The 15966-nt window shown below is 41.4% G+C and overlaps 1 protein-coding gene across 1 annotated transcript in view; it reads left to right on the top strand.

The window, feature by feature from the left end:
* Positions 1 to 7947, top strand: part of LOC111979954 (follistatin-related protein 4-like) — a 227883-nt gene extending 219936 nt beyond the window's left edge. The window contains exons 15-16 of the mRNA XM_024010649.2: positions 3216 to 3325; positions 3494 to 7947. Coding sequence (XP_023866417.1) covers positions 3216 to 3325; positions 3494 to 4202 — 819 coding nt within the window. The 3' untranslated portion in view covers positions 4203 to 7947. The remainder of the gene's footprint in view (positions 1 to 3215; positions 3326 to 3493) is intronic.
* Positions 7948 to 15966: the final 8019 nt, after the last annotated feature.

The following is a 15966-nucleotide window of genomic DNA, read 5'->3' as shown; positions in this document are numbered from 1 at the left end:
TTCCAAKYGCCTTGAAGGAGTTCCCACATATTCTGGGCACTTGTTGGCTGCTTTTCCTTCACTCTGCCGTCCAACTCATCACAAACCATTTCAATTGGATTGAGGTCGGGTGATTGTGGAGGCCAGGTATCTGATGCCGCAKTCCGTCACTCTCATTCTTGGTCAAAAAGCCCTTACACAGCCTTGAGGTGTGTTTTGGGTCATTGTCCTGTTAAAAAAAAACMAATGATAGGACCACTAAGCGCAAACCAGATGGGATGGCGTATAGCTGCAGAATGCTGTGGTAGCCATACTGGTTAAYTGTGCCTTAAATTCTAAATAAATCACAGACAGTGTCACCAGCAAAGCACCATCACACCTCCGCCTCCATGCTTCACGGTGGGAACCACACATGCTGAGATCATCWGTTCACCTACTKTGTGTCTCACAAAYACACAGRGGTTGAAACCAAATATCTCAAATTTGGACTCATCAGACCAAAAGACAGATATCCACCGGTCTAATGTCCATTGCTCGTGTTTCTTGGCCCAAGCAAGTCTCTTCTTCTTATTGGTGTCCTTGAGTAGTGGTTTCTTTGCAGCAATTCGACCATGAAGGCCTGATTCATGAAGTCTCCTCTGAACAGTTGATGTTGAGATGTGTCTGTTACTGGAACTCTGAAAAGCATTTATTTGGGCTGCAATCTGAGGTGCAGTTAATTCTAATGAACTTATCCTCTGCAGCAGCGGTAACACTGGGTCTTTATTTTCTGTGGCATTCCTCATGAGTACCAGTTTTGTGGTAGCGCTTGATGGTTTTTGCGACTGCACTTGAAGAAACTTTCAAAGATCTTGAAATGTTCCGCATTGACTGACCTTCATGTCTTAAAGTAATGATGTKCTGTCATTTCTCGTTGCTTATTTSAGCTGTTCTGGSCATAATATTGACTTGGTCTTTTACCAAATAGGGCTATTGTCTGTATAGCACCCCTACCTTGTCACAACATAACTGATTGGCTGAAACGCATTAAGGAAAGAATTTCCAGAAATGTACTTTTAACAAAGCATACCTGTTAATTGAAATGCATTCCAGGTGACTACCTCATGAAGCTGGTTGAGAGAATGCCAAGAGTGTGCAAAGCTGTCATCAAGGAAAAGGGTGGCTACTTTGAAGAATCACAAATATAAAATATATTTTGATTTGTTTAACACTTTTTTGGTTACTACATGATTTCATACAGTTGAAGTCGGAAGTTTACATACACTTAGGTTGGAGTCATTAAAACTTGTTTTTCAACCACTCCACAAATTTCCTGTTGGTTAGGACATCTACTTTGTGCATGACACAAGTAATGTTTCCAACAAATGTTTACAGACAGATTTTTATCACTTATAATTCACTGTATCACAATTCCAATGGGTCAGACGTTTACATACGCTAAGTTGACTGTGCCTTCAAACAGCTTATTATGTCATGGCTTTAGAAGCTTCTGATAGGCTAATTGACATCATTTGAGTCAATTGGAGGTGTACCTGTGGCTGTATTTCAAGGCCTACCTTCAAACTCAGTGCCTCTTTGCTTGACATCATGGGYAAATTMAWATAAATSAGCCAAGACCTCAGAAAAMAAAATGTAGACCTCCACAAGTCTGGTTCATCCTTGGGAGCAATTCTCAAACGCCTGCAGGTACCACGTTCTTCTGTACCAACAATAATACMCAAGTATAAACACCATGGGACCATGCAGCCGTCATACCGCTCAGGAAGGAGACGCATTCTGTCTCCTAGAGATGAATGTACTTTGATAAGAAAAGTGCAAATCAATCCCAGAACAACAGCAAAGGAAGTTGTGGAGATGCTGGAGTAAATAGGTACAAAAGTATCTTTATCCACAGTAAAACGAGTCCTATATCGACATAATCTGAAAGGCCGCTCAGCAAGGAAGAAGCCACTGCTCCAAAACCGCCATAAAAAGCCAGACTACGGTTTGCAACTGCACATGGGGACAAAGATCATACTTTTTGGAGAAATGTCCTCTGATCTGATGAAACAAAAATAGAACTGTTTGGCCATAATGACCATCGTTATGTTTGGAGGAAAAAGGGGGATGCTTGCTAGCCGAAGAACACCATCCCAACCGTGAAGCACGGGGTGGCAGCATCATGTTGTGGGGGTGATTTGCTGCAGGAGGGACTGGTGCACTTCACAAAATAGATGGCATCATGAGGTAGGAAAATTATGTGGATATGGTGAAGCAACATCTCAAGACATCAGTCAGGAAGTTAAAGCTTGGTCACAAATGGGTCTTCCAAATGGACAATGACCTCAAGCATACTTCCAAAGTTGTGGCAACATGGCTTAAAGACAACAAAATCAAGGTCTTGGAGTGGCCATCACTAAGCCCTGACCTCAAACCTATAGAAAATGTGTGGGCAGAACTGAAAAAGCGTGTGCGAGCAAGGTGGCTTACAAACCTGACTCAGTTACACCATCTCTGTCAGGAGGAATAGGCCAAAATTCACCCAACTTATTGTGGGAAGCTTGTGGAAAGCTACCCAAAACATTTGACCCAAGTTAAACAATTTAAAGGGAATGCTACCAAGTACTAATTGAATGTATGTAAACTTCTGACCCACTGGGAATGTGATGGAAGAAATGAAACTTAAATAAATAATTCTCTACTATTATTCTGACATTTCACATTCTTAAAATAAAGTGGTGATCCTAACTGAATATTTACTTGGATTAAATGTCAGGAATTGTGAAAAACTGAGTTTAAATGTATTTGGCTAAGGTGTATGTAAACTTCCGACTTCAACTGTATGTGTTATTTCATATTGTTGATGTCTTCACTATTATTAAAAAATGTAGAAAATAAATAACAACCCTGGAAGGAGTAGGTGTGTCTAAACCTTTGACTGGTATTGTATAAGTGTATCTGTCCAAATACTTTTGGTCCCCTAAAATGGGGGGACTATGTACAAAAAGAACTGTCATTTCTAAATGGTTCACCCGATATGGATGAAAATACCTTCAAATTAAAGTTGACAGTCTGTCACTTTCCCAGTACTTTTGGAGCTCAGAGTATATGGCAACATTGCCTTCGAAGTGTTTCGCTGTTATGTTTAAGTAAACGCTCAAACCCATGCTTTCTTTTTATGTTCTCTTGCCAGATAGGTGACACTTGTACTTGTATATTTCCTGTTCTCATGTTCTCCTTTGACTGCTCTGTTCTAGGTGATTCCCCAGGCCAGTGTTGGAGAGGTGCACCACACCATCCGCACCCCCTTCCAGAGGGTTGATGACTTCTTCATCCCCCCAACCAACCTCATTATCACACACGTCAGGTACAGAAGGCCCATTAACCTTTAACACTGGTGACCTCACCACCTCATCTTCGCGATCTCTCTCAAATGGAGGAGAAAAGAGCAAATTATAATTTAATGAGAATCCTAACCACACCGTAATCACTCAAAAAAGACCATTAACCTTTCCCTTGAACTTTGTCGTCTTAGGTTTGGCTTCGTCTTCCTCAAATCTGAACCTGCAGTGCATAAGATTGACTTGGAGACCTTCCACCGAGTCAAAACCATCAGCCTGAAGAACTACAGCTGTGTGCCCATCAGCATGGCCTACACACACCTGAGTGGCCTTTACTTCATTCAGTGCCAGTCTCAGAGCAGGGACCCCTCGTCAGCCCAGCCACAGCTCCTCATCGACAGTGTCACCGACACTGTCATTGGGCCCAACCTCAACATCACGGGCCAGCCCTATGTGTCCCCGGACGGCCGCTACATCATCACCCCTGACCAGCAGCGCGGCAAGGTCAGAGTTCAAACAGTGTCCTTCCAGGGGGTGCTGGGTCTGAGCCGGGAGCTGGACACCTCTCTCCTTGTGTCCGACCTGATCTTCCAGCCCTCCTTCACTAAGTCCAACCAGTACACTGTGGTAGCTGCCTCTGGCTCAGGCACAGACCTGCTCTTCTCTGACCTGGCGACAGGGCACACTGAGGTCCTCAGAAGCCTCAAGGAGCCCCTGTCACACCACACCTGGCCCTGGGGGGGGCCCAACAGGGTGGTGGTGTCCAGCGGACTGTTTGGCCAGTACTTGGTCACTCCCTCAGCGGAATCCCTCTTTGTGGTGAACGGCAAACTGAACACGCCCCACTGTGAGGTGTCAGACATCAAGAGAGGGAACACAGTGGTGTGGGTGGGAGAGGTATGAGAGAGTGGGAAGAAGGGGAGAGGGAGAGAAAGAGAGGGAGAGATCAGGCCAAAACACTTAATTAAGATATATATGGACATAAGTGGACTCAACCATGGGACTGAGCGGGAGGAACACACGCCTGGGTTATTGTAACAAAAGTACACAAAAAATAGTAATTGAAAAAAATATTTAGAAAATCATATGGTATTTTTACGGGGAGAAGGTGGGTGGTGAGTTCCTTTAGTGCAACTGTGATCTATGTGTACTTAACTTAGAGGAGTTGTACATTGCACTTCCTTGTAACACTGCAGATAACAGGAGGGATATAATGATGACATTTTGAAAATTTAACTATGCACAACGCTCACTTTTTTTTAGACTAAAAGCTTTTTGGTTTCGAGATGTTTGTCGTTCACCAGTACTGCAAATATTCCCAACAAGACGTCTGTCTGCCTCTAGTGTATACATGTGTTTGCGGTCCTTTTCAAAACCACAGCACCCTGTTACTCGCCTTTGTCCTTGTCCATGTTATTGTACGCTTTCTGTAAAAGCTCTCATGCTGACCAACAACATACAGGTTGGCTTGAAACATGTTGTACCGTATTAGTCATGACCTGTTACTTTCCAAAGAGAATACTTTCCCATCCCTTAGCTAAGAACAGTATCCAATAGCATACAGTAGAAAACCCATCAGTGGATAACATGTTATTGTACAAAGAATATATATGGTATAGTATGTCCCTCACCCTCTCTCACACAGTAAGCCTACTTCCAGTTTTGATCCAGTGACCTCCTAGTCCTCTGTCCACTAAGTCTAGCATTGTAAGGGTCTTGTTCATCAGCATGGAGGTATTGTAAGTCCTGTGTATCCAGTTTCCCTATAGCTTAGTTTCCATTCTTCAACTGCTCCACAACTGAAATACAGCTTTCCCTCATAAGGAGTAGCTGTGCCCGTTACCCTAATGTTGGCTAGTACTGTATGTGACGAGCAAGTGATAGCAAAACACGCCTGTTTAAAAAAAAAGACACAAACCAAGATTAACAGATGTGTTGCTTATGTTTGCGATTTAGATATGTGTTGCTACGGTAACTGCCTTTGCTCAATCTGACACAGAAGCAAAGGCTTGATGACATTTCTTAGAACACTGTTGTATTGAGAGAGAAATATGTGTGTATTCCAGGAGTGAGGCAGAGATGTGTAATATATATTCAAAAGGCCCAATTCGAAGCCCAATTATTTTGCGGTCATGGAAGAAAAAAAACATTTCAGTAATTGCCATCAAAAAGCATCAGGCGCCCAGACCAAAGTACTTATTTTGCCACCATTACAGAGTAACTTCAGAATAATTCATACGAGTCACCACCAAAGGCATCATCACAACTGAGTGTTCCATATGCATGTACTGAGAGTTGAGGCTCATCTCACTAATATTGTTTAAGAGCATTTCGGCTGGGATTCAATCAAAAGGTGCGTTATCGACAAGGTAATTTCTGCAGCATTTACAGTGAATGCAATATCCACAATCGTCAGGAAAATTGCCTTTAAAAAGGTACATTGCCACTAGTGCAATGTGCTTAACATCGATGCGCCTCTGATTGAATCCCGGCCTTCAAGTACACAGGATCACAAACAGTACAGTTGCTGGTGAAAATGTCACATATATTACATACCTGGCCTCTAACCAAGACCATGGCTGCAAACCTGAACCTCTTGGTATGATATTGACATTAGAGACACTGTTGTAGATATAAATTGTTCTTGTTTAGYACACATTCAAACAAGTCCAGTTTTCTTTATGCTTTTGGTGTGTTCTTGTTTATGAGGGAAATGGTTTGTAAAATAATCTAATAAAATGACAAAAAAAAAAACGTGCAGCTGTGTCACATTATAAATTACTTTGAACATAAAATATGTGAATATTCAGGGACAAATTTCACCAAACACAAATGTTCGTTGCTAATGTGAGGACAAACTATGGTATATAACCCCAAACTGATGCTGTATATGTATTTCAACGTTCATTACAACAAGTTGTTGGAGCTACAGTGACATCAAATTGTAACGAGTTTGTTGATATCTGGGCCTCTGGATTTGGCTCTTTTGTGCAGCAGTTTCTCACACAGTATGTCATCCTGACACCAGGACAGCACAGGTCTGAAAAKATTGCAGACATCCCTTTGTCACATCTGACTCTCTTTACAATACTTTTCTTCCARCCAAAGCCCAATCGATCCAGTGTAGCTTTCTGTCTGAAACCAGGCAAGAGTAGTTTCTAAATGAGGAGTACCATTTGTAATGCTCAGAAGAGTGGCCCAGACCCGCCAATGGCAAACACAGCAGCACTTTATGTTTTTTCTGTTGAGTTGAGTCAGGATGTGTCCAGTGGTAATGGGTTTTGAGTTGCCCCAGGACAACATACTAGCTCTTCTTCAGCAGTTACGACAATGACCAGTCTCAACGGGGGACTTCTTGCTAACTAGAGCGACAGTATTATGACTGAGAAAAAACCCATCCAGTCAGCAGACATTCTTTACTATTAGGACGAAACTATATTGTATAGTGACATTGACTAAACACTAACAATATATTAGCATTGTGCTGATACGTGGCTGAAACATTTTTATCACTGTTTATACTTGGCTCTAACATGCATCCTTCGTTCTGATCTTGTCCTGATCTTGTCCTGATCTTGTCCTGATCTTGTCCTTATCTTGTCTGTTTACATTTATAAGATCTGATAACAATCAGATCACAAAGCATCTTTTAATCGTCTACTGCTGCCTAAAATTGTGGGCTCAATCAGAATGTGACCAGGACAAAGGAATTCATGTTAGCACCAGGTATAAACGGGGCTTGAGTTACCATCCCTCAGTAACTGGCTAAGTAACGGCAAGATACGCCTGCCTCTAAATCTCACATTGTTAACAGAGCTACGCAGTTCTTTAAGCACTAAAAACCACGTAGTTGTCAGATATGAATTCATATAGGCTCAACTAAGAGTATTCAAATCAGCAGATATGTCAAATGTTTTATAAATATCAACAACACAAGAGGCCTAAATTAGAGGATAAATGTGTGCTGTTCTAAGATCTTTGGCAACCTAGGCAACCTTAAAGGCTTGTAGCTGTATCCGTGCTGGTTTATCTCTATGCAACACATTCTCATTGTTAAGGCAATAACTGTTGTATGATGTATGTGTTTTGTGAGTAGATTTTTCCTAAGATGTTAAAACAGTCTGGGTGTATACATGTATTACTTCTCCTCCAATTGTTAAAGGGAAACTCCACTCAAAAACTATATTTTAGTATTTTCTTTTAGTTTGTCCACTTGGTCATGTGGCACGTGACACTTTGCTTCTTGAAAATCCTTTATCTTAAACTTGACTGCTGACATGCAAAACATTTTGGGACTTTGTCAACAGTGGATTAATGAAAAGAAATACCAAAATATAGTTTTTGAGTGGAGTCTCCCTTTAATGACTCCTATGCTTTTTTCCCCACCTAAATTTCCTCTGTACAATAATATATTAAAATATTCGGAGATTTTTTAAAATATATTTTTGAGTTGCTTCATCTGAACTGAAATGTATGGAACCAGTATCTATACCTCATTATCTACCCACAGACAAGACCCAGCTCACCAGTGATGTATTTTAATTAGCATTGACTGTAAGGATATGACATACTGTACTGTATATTGTATTGTGTTGCCTGGGATGTAATTTTTCTTTCCCCCCAGTTTTACAATAAAATATAAAATTGAGTATTTACTAAGATGCGTATTTTCTTCTAACCATTCCGTTTTTTAGGAACATGCTACAGAATTGGCAAATAARGAGAATGGAACCAAATTTTCATTAGATGCTATTTATTTCATCACCCAATCTATGGATGCCAAAACAGAGGACAAAAGATTGTTTCTGTTGTGAAGATGCATTGCCTCTTAAGTAAAAATTAGAATATGGAACATGGTTGACCAAAGGTAAACTGATTCCACAATCCCACATCACTTTGCCTTTAAATTGCATGGACGACAAGGAGTCTGTGCAAGGTGTGAATTACGGGGGAGTTTAGCTCCCCTAAATGATACGTTAGCTCCCCTAAATGCAACAAAACTCAAACTTTAGGTGGTCACTATAGGATGATATGTTACGTTTAGTATGGTTGTATAAGACAGATGGTTACTTAAGGCAAAAACGAAAGGTGGTTGCTCTGAGTAGATGGGTGGGTGTATAACGCGAACGTCTAGAAACCCAAAGGTTGCGAGTTTGAATCTTTAGCAATTAAGCTAACTAGTAACTTTTCAACTACTTACTACTTTTTAGCTGCTTGCAACTACTTAGCATGTTAGTTAACCCTTCACCCTTCACCCAAACCGTAACCCTTTCAGCTAACCCTTCCTCTAACCTTTACAGTTTAACCTAACTCCTTAACTTAGCCCTAACCTTCACCCTAACCCCTAGCCTAGCTAACATTAGCGAGCTAGTTAACGTTAGCCACCTAGCTAGAATTCTTAACATATCATATATTTTGCAAATTTGTAACATATTGTACGTTTTGCCGATTTGAAAGATATTGTATGTTTTGCAAATTCGGAACATACACTATATATACAAAAGTATGTGAACACCCCTTCAAATGAGTGGATTCGGCTATTTCAGCCACACCCATTTCTGACAGGTGTATAAAATCAAGCAAACAAACACGCAATCTCCATAGACAAACATTGGCAGTAGAATGGCCTTACTGAAGAGCTCAGTGACTTTCAGCGTGGCACCGTCATAGGATGCCACTTTTCCAACAAGTCAGTTAGTCAAATTTCTGCCCTGCTAGAGTTGCCCTGGTCAACTGTAAGTGCTGTTATTGTGAAGTGGAAACATCTAGGAGCAACAACGGCTCAGCCGTGAAGTGGTAGGCCACCAAGCTCACAGAATTGGATCACCGAGTGCTGAAGTGCGTAGCACGTAAAAATTGTATGTCCTCGGTTGCAACACTCACTACCGAGTTCCAAACTACCTCTGGAAGCAACATCAGCACACAAATTCTTCATCGGGAGCTTCATGAAATGGGTGTCCATGTCCGAGCAGCCGCACACAAGCCTAAGATTACCATGCGCAATGACATGTGTTGGCTGGAGTGGTGTAAAGCTCCCCGCCATTGGACTCTGGAGCAGAGGAAACACGTTCTCTACAGCAATGAATCACGATTCACCATCTGGCAGTCCGACGGACTACTCTAGGTTTGGCGGATGCCAGGAGAACGCTACCTGCCCCAATGCAAAGTGCCAACTGTAAAGTTTGGTGGAGGAGGAATACTGGTCTGGGCTGTTTTCATGGTTCGGGCTAGGCCCCTTAATTCCCGTGAAGGGAAATCTTAACACTAAAGACATTTACATTTACATTTAAGTCATTTAGCAGACGCTCTTATCCAGAGCGACTTACAAATTGGTGCATTCACCTTATGACATCCAGTGGAACAGCCACTTTACAATAGTGCATCTAAATCTTTTAAGGGGGGGGGGGGGTGGGGGGGTGAGAAGGATTACTTTCCTATCCTAGGTATTCCTTAAAGAGGTGGGGTTTCAGGTGTTCTCCGGAAGGTGGTGATTGACTCCGCTGTCCTGGCGTCGTGAGGGAGTTTGTTCCACCATTGGGGGGCCAGAGCAGCGAACAGTTTTGACTGGGCTGAGCGGGGAACTGGTACTTCCTCGTGGTAGGGAGCGGAGCAGGCCAGAGGGATGAACGCAGTGCCCTTGTTTGGGTGTAGGGCCTGATCAGAGCCTGGAAGGTACTGAGGGGCCGTTCCCTCACAGCTCCGTAGGCAAGCACCATGGTCTTGTAGCGGATGCGAGCTTCAACTGGAAGCCAGTGGAGAGAGCGGAGGAGCGGGGTGACGTGAGAGGACTCATGGCAAACAACTGGCGAAAATGAGGAAGTACAAAGGGAAATGCACGAGTAAAGGAGCTCAGCTTAGGCAAAATGTTGCACTACTGAGGGGACTGCTCAGCCACATAGAAATACATGGTTTACATCATGATAGAGCAACCTGGTCTCAGAGCATTTCATACTTATCTGTATGTACATCCGAGATACTCCATTAGTATGATATGTTAGGTTTTATATGGTATGTATTCATTTGTGGATGTCCATTACCCATTTTGTATGATATGTTACGAATTACAATTCTAAGCTAGCTACAAAGTATGTTGACACTTGCTCGTTGAACAGCTCATTCCAAATCATGGGCATTAATATGGAGTTGGTCCACCATATTTGCTGCTATAACAGCCAAGCAGTAAGGATTTCCACTAGGGCTTAGAACATGCTTAGAACAAAGCATACAATAACATTCTAGACGATTCTCTGCTTCCAACTTTGTGGCAACAGTTGGGGAAGGCCCTTTCCTGTTTCAGCATGATAATGCCCCCATGCACAAAGCGAGGTCCATACAGAAATTGGTTTGTTGAGATAGGTGAGGAAGAACTTGACTGTGCCTGCACAGTGCCTGACCTCAACCCCATCGAGCAGCTTGGGATGAATTGGAACGCCGACTGCGAGCCAGGCCTAAACGCCCAACCTCACTAATGCTCTTGTGGCTAATGGAAGCAAGTCCCCGACAGCATGTTTCTCAACCCCTAGTGGAAATCCTTACTGTCCTTGGCTGTTATAGCAGCAAATATGGTGGACCAACTCCATATTAATGCCCATGATTTTGGAATGAGCTGTTCAACGAGCAAGTGTCAACATACTTTGTAGCTAGCTTAGAATTGTAATTCGTAACATATCATACAAAATGGGTAATGGACATCCACAAATGAATACATACCATATAAAACCTAACATATCATACTAATGGAGTATCTCGGATGTACATACAGAATAGTATGAAATGCTCTGAGACCAGGTTGCTCTATCATGATGTAAACCATGTATTTCTATGTGGCTGAGCAGTCCCCTCAGTAGTGCAACATTTTGGCCTAAGCTGAGCTCCTTTACTCGTGCATTTCCCTTTGTACTTCCTCATTTTCGCCAGTTGTTTGCCATGAGTCCTTGATAGAAATAGCCCATGCCTTTATTCCAATGCATTATGTTTATCCGTTGATTTGTCATTGTTTCCTTTTGTCAGTCAGCTGATTAGAGTACTCATTGCTTTGTTTTTCCAGGTGCGCTGGTGTTCTCCGTGTCGTCTGTGGCGCGAAGTAGTAGACCATTAATTTTGCTTTATGATTTTCTATCAATGCTTGTCTTCTTTCCTGGATCAGCTGATGATGGTCGACAATATCACTAGACAACTAGCCTACAGCTAGACACCAATGCACATCCAATAAGTACGTTATTGACAGTAGGCCTATAGTTGACCCTTTCGATTAGACGCATTCGATTTCGCAATGTAATATGCCTACATTATTTGGATTTGTGTGCCCATGAGAACTGTTTTCACGGCAAAACATAGTGAAACGTTACGTAGGTATAGTTACACTGACAGGGAATTTTCCGAGATCTCCAAGATCCATGATTCGTACAGGGTTAAGTTCAATGTGTTATTTGTCATTATTAAGCATTTAACAATTGAATTACACAAATGTTAAATGCTTAATAATTACAAACATGTCATAAATGTCATTAACGTAAGGAAAGGTAGTGTTTTATGTCACACGATCTGTGAAGACTCCAAGCATTAACTCATGAATTATGGATAACTCGTGTTAAACATGTTTTGATTCAACTCATGTATTATATTGAATGTAACCTACCTGTTCTGGGTTTACCCACCCTTTTCTGAAAAATGTATTGAAAGTTTAATGAGCGTTACTTTTTCACAGTGACCAGCAATCAGAGTATACCCACCTATATGTTTTCCACTACATCACTGGCTACCGGTGAAGAACCTGTCTATCAACAATGACAAGCCACAGGGGTCTGACAACTTGGATGGAAAATTACTGAGGATAATAGAGGACAATATTGCCACTCCTATTTGCCACATCTTCAATTTAAGTCTACTAGAAAGTGTGTGCCCTCAGGATTGGAGGCAAGAAAAAGTCATTCTGCTAAGAATAGTAAAGCCCCCTTCACTGGCTCATATAGCCAACCAATCAGCCTGTTACCAACCATTAGTAAACTTTTGGAAAAAATTGTGTTTAACCAGATACAATGCTATTTTACAGTAAACAAATGGACAAACTTTCAGCATGCTTATAGAGAAGGACATTCAACAAACACAGCACTTACACACATGACTGATGATTGGCTGAGAGAAATTGATTATAAAAAGATTGTGGAGGCTGTTTTGTTAGACTTCAGTGCGGCCTTTGACATTATCGATCATAGTCTGTTGCTGGCAAAACGTATGTGTTATGGCTTTACACCCCCTGCTATATTGTGGACAAAGAGATACCTGTCTAAGAGAACACAGAAGGTGTTCTTTAATGGAAGCCTCTCCAATATAATCCAGGTAGAATCAGGAATTCCCCAAGGCAGCTGTCTAGGCCCATTACCTTTTTCAATCTTTACTAATGAATTGCCACTGGCTTTGAGGAAAGCCAGAGTGTCTATGTATGGGGATGACTCAACGCCATACATGTCAGCTACTACAGCGACTGAAATGACTGCAACACTTAACAAAGAGTTGCAGTTAGTTTCAGAGTGGGTGGCAAGGAATAAGTTAGTCCTAAATATTTCTAAAACAAAAAGCATTGTATTTGGGACAAATCATTCACTAAACCCTAAACCTCAACTAAATCTTGTAATAAATAATGTGGAAATTGAGCAAGTTGAGGTGATTAAACTGCTTGGAGTTACCCTGGATTGTAAACTGTCAAGGTCAAAGGCAAGGCACGGCTGGCCCTTGGATGTACACAGAGAGCTAACATAAATAATATGCATGTCAATCTCTCCTGGCTCAAAGTGGAGGAGAGATTGACTTCATCACTGCTTGTATTTATGAGAGGTATTGACATGTTGAATGCAACCGAGCTGTCTGTTTGAACTACTGGTGCACAGCTCGAATACCCATGCATACCCCACAAGACATGCCACAAGAAGTCTCTTCACAGTCCCCAAGTCCAGAACAGACTATGGAAGGTGCACAATTCTAAATAGAGCCATGACTACATGGAACTCTATTCCACATCAAGTAACTCATGCAAGCAGTAAAATCTGGTTTAAAAACAGATWAAAAAAAACGGAACAGCGGGGACTGTGAAGCAACACAAACATCGGCGCATACACACACACAATAGCATACGCACTATACACACACGTACACATGGATTTTGTACTGTATATATGTGGTAGTGGTGGAGTAGGGGCCTTATGGCAGACAGTCTGAATGTATTGTAATGTTTTTACAATTGTATAAACTGCCTTAACCCTCCTGCTGTGTTCCGGTCGAATTGGACCGATTTACAAGTTCTGTCTGAAAAATGTAGTTCATTTAATCTGATGTCATAAGGTTCCATGATTTTGTCCACACACGGCATCTGAACGCACAAAATACATTTTGATGATTTTCATTATATTTTGGGTGTTTTATTTAACTTTTGTACACCTGTGGTGTTCCTGGTCAAAAATGATCGGTCATTAGAAATTAATGGATGAGACTACAATTAGTGTCTAAATTTGAGTTCAGGCACATGCCCATTCACCAGATGGACAGACTTCCTCTCCAGACCCCCACATGCATGTGTTTGAGTACACACACACAACTCACTCCCCTTCTTGGCTTCCATGGCAACCCCCATGGGAACCTTTTCCCAATAGAATCTTTCCCCCATATATAAAGCTTTTTTGAGGCCTTGCTCACAATTCATTCTGTGGCAGCACAATGACCAAACGATATACTGTATGTGAGGCTCTTGATCATACAGGTAAAGTCGGAAGATTACATACACTTAGGTTGGAGTCATTAAAACTCATTTTTCAACCACTCCACAAATTTCTTGTTAACAAACTATAGTTTTGGCAAGTCAGTTAGGAAATCTACTTCATGCATGAGACAAGTAAATGTTCCAACAATTGTTCACAGACAGATTATTTCTGTCTCCTAGAGATGAATGTACTTTGGTGTGAAAAGTGCAAATCAATCCCAGAACAACAGCAAAGGACCTTGCGAAGATGCTGGAGGAAGCAGGTACAAAAGTATCTATATGCACAGTAAAACAAATCCTATATCGACATAACCTGAAAGGCCGTTGAACAAGGAAGAAGCCACTGCTCCATAACCGCCATAAAAAAGCCAGACTACGGTTTGCAACTGCACATGGGGACAAAGATCGTACTTTTTGGAGAATGTCCTCTGGTCTGATGAAACAAAAATAGAACTTTTTGGCCAAAATACTGAACTGTTTGGAGGAAAAAGGGCGATGCTTGCAAGCCAAAGAACACCATCCCAACCTTGAAGCACGGGGGTGGCAGCTTCATGTTGTGGGGGTGCTTTGCTGCAGGAGGGTCTGGTGTATTTAACAAAATAGATGGCATCATGAGGCAGGAACATTATGTGGATATGTTGAAGCAACATCGCAAGACATCAGTCAGGAAGTTAAAGCTTGGTGGCAAATCGGTCTTCCAAATGGACAATGACCCCAAGCATACTTCCAAAGTTGTGGCAAAATGGCTTAAGGACAACAAAGTCAAGGTATTGGAGTGGCCATCACAAAGCCCTGACCTCAAACCTATAGAAAATGTGTGGGCAGAACTGAAAAAGCATGTGCGAGCAAGGAGGCCTACAAACCTGACTCAGTTACACCAACTCTGTCAGGAGGAAAAGGCCAAAATTCACCCAACTTATTGTGGGAAGCTTGTGGAAGGCTACCCAAAACGTTTGACCCAAGTAAAACAATTTAAAGGCAATGCTACCAAATACTAATTGAGTGTATGTAAACTTCTGACCCACTGGGAATGTGATGAAAGAAATAAAAAGCTGAAGTAAAGCATTCTCTCTACTATTATTCTGACATTTCACATTCTTAAAATAAAGTGGTGATCCTAACTGACCTAAGACAGGGAATTTTTACTAGGATTAAATGTCAAGAATTGTGAAAAACTGAGTTTAAATGTATTTGGCTAAGGTGTATGTAAACTTCCAACTTCGACTGTATCTTTGATTATGACACTGGTGAGGAGGAGAGAGTCCTTGTTAAACTTTGACACAAAGTAAGTTTGTGATAAATATCATAATATGTTTCATCTTAGTATTTGTTATTGTCAAAATAATCCATACATATAATCCATATGCTTTTTTTACTCAAAAAGGAGTTGTATGAGCTCAAGTCAATGAATATCAAATAGATGTTCAAAACTTGTAATGTTCACAAMAACTTAATTTGATAAAAAGGTCTAACACAACATTAGGTGATAATATATGTATTATTATGGATTTAGAGTCAGCTATAATGGGGCGATCATTTTGGACCGGGAACACAGAATTAATTAACATGAAACGAACACAACAGGAGAGTTCATTTTGGTGGACCCCAGGAAAAGTAGCTGGGGATCCGAGTAATGGGGATCTGTAATAAATACAAATACCGGTAGACCTATTTGAAGTTCATTGAAATACACATTGTGGCCTAGTCTAGTAACTTGACTGTGTGTGTTAGGGTGACCATCCCATTTTTCCCGGGACAGTTTCAGCCCCATTTCAGCTGTCCCAACTTTTTAGGGTACAATTTTTTTTACATTTGTCAGCAAGATACATCAATTAATATAGGCCTAATCAATGGCAATCACTGAATGTTATTAGGCACACTTTCTCGTGTTTTGTAGCAGATGTCTATTCCCAT

This window comes from Salvelinus sp. IW2-2015, linkage group LG20, assembly GCF_002910315.2.
Source record: "Salvelinus sp. IW2-2015 linkage group LG20, ASM291031v2, whole genome shotgun sequence".
In the NCBI taxonomy this organism is placed as follows: Eukaryota; Metazoa; Chordata; class Actinopteri; order Salmoniformes; family Salmonidae; genus Salvelinus; species Salvelinus sp. IW2-2015.
Note: the sequence above shows the minus strand (reverse complement) of the source record. Positions and strands in the feature narration are given on the sequence as shown.